Source organism: Nerophis lumbriciformis, linkage group LG36, assembly GCF_033978685.3.
Source record: "Nerophis lumbriciformis linkage group LG36, RoL_Nlum_v2.1, whole genome shotgun sequence".
NCBI lineage: Eukaryota > Metazoa > Chordata > Actinopteri > Syngnathiformes > Syngnathidae > Nerophis > Nerophis lumbriciformis.
This window is the reverse complement of record NC_084583.2, coordinates 21,657,501-21,660,610: the sequence shown is the minus strand read 5'-3', so window position 1 is coordinate 21,660,610 and position 3,110 is coordinate 21,657,501. Positions and strand designations below refer to the sequence as shown.

The 3,110-nt window shown below is 42.2% G+C and overlaps 1 protein-coding gene across 1 annotated transcript in view; it reads left to right on the top strand.

Moving 5' to 3' along the window:
* Window positions 1–528: 528 nt before the first annotated feature.
* Window positions 529–3,110, top strand: part of arsia (arylsulfatase family, member Ia) — a 10,514-nt gene continuing 7,932 nt past the window's right edge. Inside the window, exon 1 of the mRNA XM_061930431.1 lies at window positions 529–842. Within this exon, the coding sequence (XP_061786415.1) occupies window positions 529–842 (314 nt within the window). The remainder of the gene's footprint in view (window positions 843–3,110) is intronic.

Below are 3,110 nucleotides of genomic sequence, written 5' to 3'. Positions count from 1 at the left end.
GGGTGAGTTTTTCCTTGCCCTTATGTGGGCTTTGTACCGAGGATGTCGTTGTGGCTTGTGCAGCCCTTTGAGACACTTGTGATTTAGGGCTATATAAATAAAGATTGATTGATTGATTGATTGATTGATAATGAATTGCTTAAGATGTGTCTCAATATTTTTAGTAAAATCAACGTAAAATAATCAACTGCCGCCGACCTGTTTAAAAGAATGTTAACCTCTCAGAACTGGAATGTGATGTAGACCCACGAGTGCCACTTGGCCATAGCAGAAACTTTACTCTGTGTGTGTTTTAAGGTGGTCGGGGGCTGATGTTTTTTTCATCCAGGCTGCAAGGCAAATGGGTGGAGTTAACAGGACGTGTTTTCCTAAGTGCTTTAAAACATTTTTGGAGTAGTATTGAGGAATGAACCTGTAGCTGAGTTTCTTTCAAACTCGCAGAGTTGGGGACTCGACAGTTATTTAACACTGCAAGATGCTTTGGTGACTGTACACTGGAAACTGTTTTGTTCAGTCAGAAGAATAACAATGGCTACAGCAGCTCTTACGGGTTTCTCCATGATGAGTCTGCTCAGCCTAGGATACCTGTCATGGGATAGGATGAGTCCTAATCAGGTGGAAAAAGAGCCGAGTCAGACTTCCAGTGGGGGGTCTCTCGGTCCAAAGCCTCCGCACATAATCTTCATCATGACAGATGATCAGGGATTCAACGACATAGGATATCACAGCTCGGACATCAGGACCCCGGTGTTGGATAAGCTGGCTGCTGATGGGGTGAAGCTGGAAAATTATTACATACAACCCATCTGTACCCCATCCCGCAGCCAACTCATCACTGGCAGGTAAAGTTTCGCTCACTCAGCCCAGTGTGCACTTTTATCATACCCTGTAACCTGTGACGGTATTGGACTTCTTGGGTTGCAAACTTTTGCTACTGCACGCTTTTATTATGTAATAGTTGGATGACAAAGTGTCAACTAATTCATTTGAACTAGGGCTGGGAGATATGGACGAAAAAGTATATATCAATATATTTTTGCTTAAACTCGCTATTTGATATATATCTTGATATATTTTTCGGTGAAAATATACATATAACGATATTCATTTTTTAGCGATATTCACTGAAATTGAAGTGAATGACAACTGTACTGTAAACACTTTTATTAACCCACTTAGTCAAGATGGGTATTAACAGCACAGAAAAGAAACTGTTACTCAGACAAACTTTATTAAGTTAAAGTACCACGGATTGTCACATATACACTAGGTGTGCCACAATTATTTTGATCCACAAGGGAAATTGTTCAGAATTACATAACATAAATAAAATAGAAATCTATTCTTTCTACATAAAATCAATCAATCAATCAATCAATGTTTATTTATATAGCCCTAAATCACAAGTGTCTCAAAGGGCTGCACAAGCCACAACGACATCCTCGGTATAGCCCACATAAGGGCAAGGAAAAACTCACACCAGTGGGACGTCGATGTGAATGACTATGAGAAACCTTGGAGAGGACCGCATATGTGGGTAACCCCCCCCCCTCTAGGGAGACCGAATGCAATGGATGTCGAGTGGGTCTAACATAATATTGTGAGAGTCCAGTCCATAGTGGATCCAGCATAACAGTAAGAGTCCAGTCCACAGTGGGGTCAGCAGGAAACTATCCCGAGCGGAGACGGGTCAGCAGCGCAGAGATGTTCCCAACCAATATACAGGCGAGCGGTCCACCCCGGGTCCCGACCCCGGACAGCCAGCACCCCATCCATGGCCACCGGATCTGTGTGTCTTCCCCTCCACAAGGGATAGGGGGGAGCAGAGGAGAAAAGAAAAGAAACGGCAGATCAACTGGTCTAAAAAAAAGGGGGGCTATTCAAAGGCTAGAGTATACAAATGAGTTTTGAGATGGGACTTAAATGTTTCTACTGAGGTAGCATCTCTAATTGTTACCGGGAGGGCATTCCATAGTGCTGGAGCCCGAATAGAAAACGCTCTACAGCCCGCAGACTTTTTTTGGGCTCTGGGAATCACTAATAAGCCGGAGTTCTTTGAACGCAGATTTCTTGCTGGTACAATACAATCGGTAAGATAGGCTGGAGCTAGACCGTGTAGTATTTTATACGTAAGTAGTAAAACCTTAAAGTCGCATCTTAAGTGCACAGGAAGCCAGTGCAGGTGAGCCAGTATAGGCGTAATATGATCAAACTTTCAAAATAAATAACATAGCTGTGTAAATAATACAACATGTATCAAACTCAGATAACTAATGCCTTTTCAAGCAGGCACTTTTTAATTCCCAGTCCACGATGTAATGGACTGTCTCACACATGTAGGGTTCTGTGGTCCTACTAGAAGTGGTCAGCGCAAAGTAAGTGACTTTACTTGATTGTGCGGTTATTCTTCTTTCTCACTTCGGCGTACATTTCGCTTGAATATCGTGGCGCAGTGGAAGAGTGGCCGTGCGCGACCCAAGGGTCCCTGGTTCAATCCCCACCTAGTACCAACCTCGTCATGTCCGTTGTGTCCTGAGCAAGACACTTCACCCTTGCTCCTGATGGGTGCTGGTTAGCGCCTTGCATGGCAGCTCCCTCCATCAGTGTGTGAATGTGTGTGTGAATGGGTAAATGTGGAAGTAGTGTCAAAGCGCTTTGAGTACCTTGAAGGTAGAAAAGCGCTATACAAGTACAACCCATTTATCATTTATAATATTCTCTCTTCTTCGACTCTCTCGTCGTCATTTGGGATGTCTGTTGTGAATTCCTTTCCTGGTTTGATGACCCGCCCTATCTTGCCTCTGATTGGCCTGTCCGAAATGTTTTGCACTAATCTTAACCAATCGTGACTCATCATTTTAAACCAACCAACCAATCATCAGAGGTGGGTAGAGTAGCCAGAAATTGTACTCAAGTAAGAGTACTGTTACTTTAGAGATTTATTACTCAAGTAAAAGTAAGGAGTAGTCACCCAAATATTTACTTGAGTAAAAGTAAAAAGTATGTTGTGAAAAAACTACTCAAGTACTGAGTAACTGATGAGTAACATACACACACATATTATATATTTATATATATATATATATATATATATATATATATATATATAT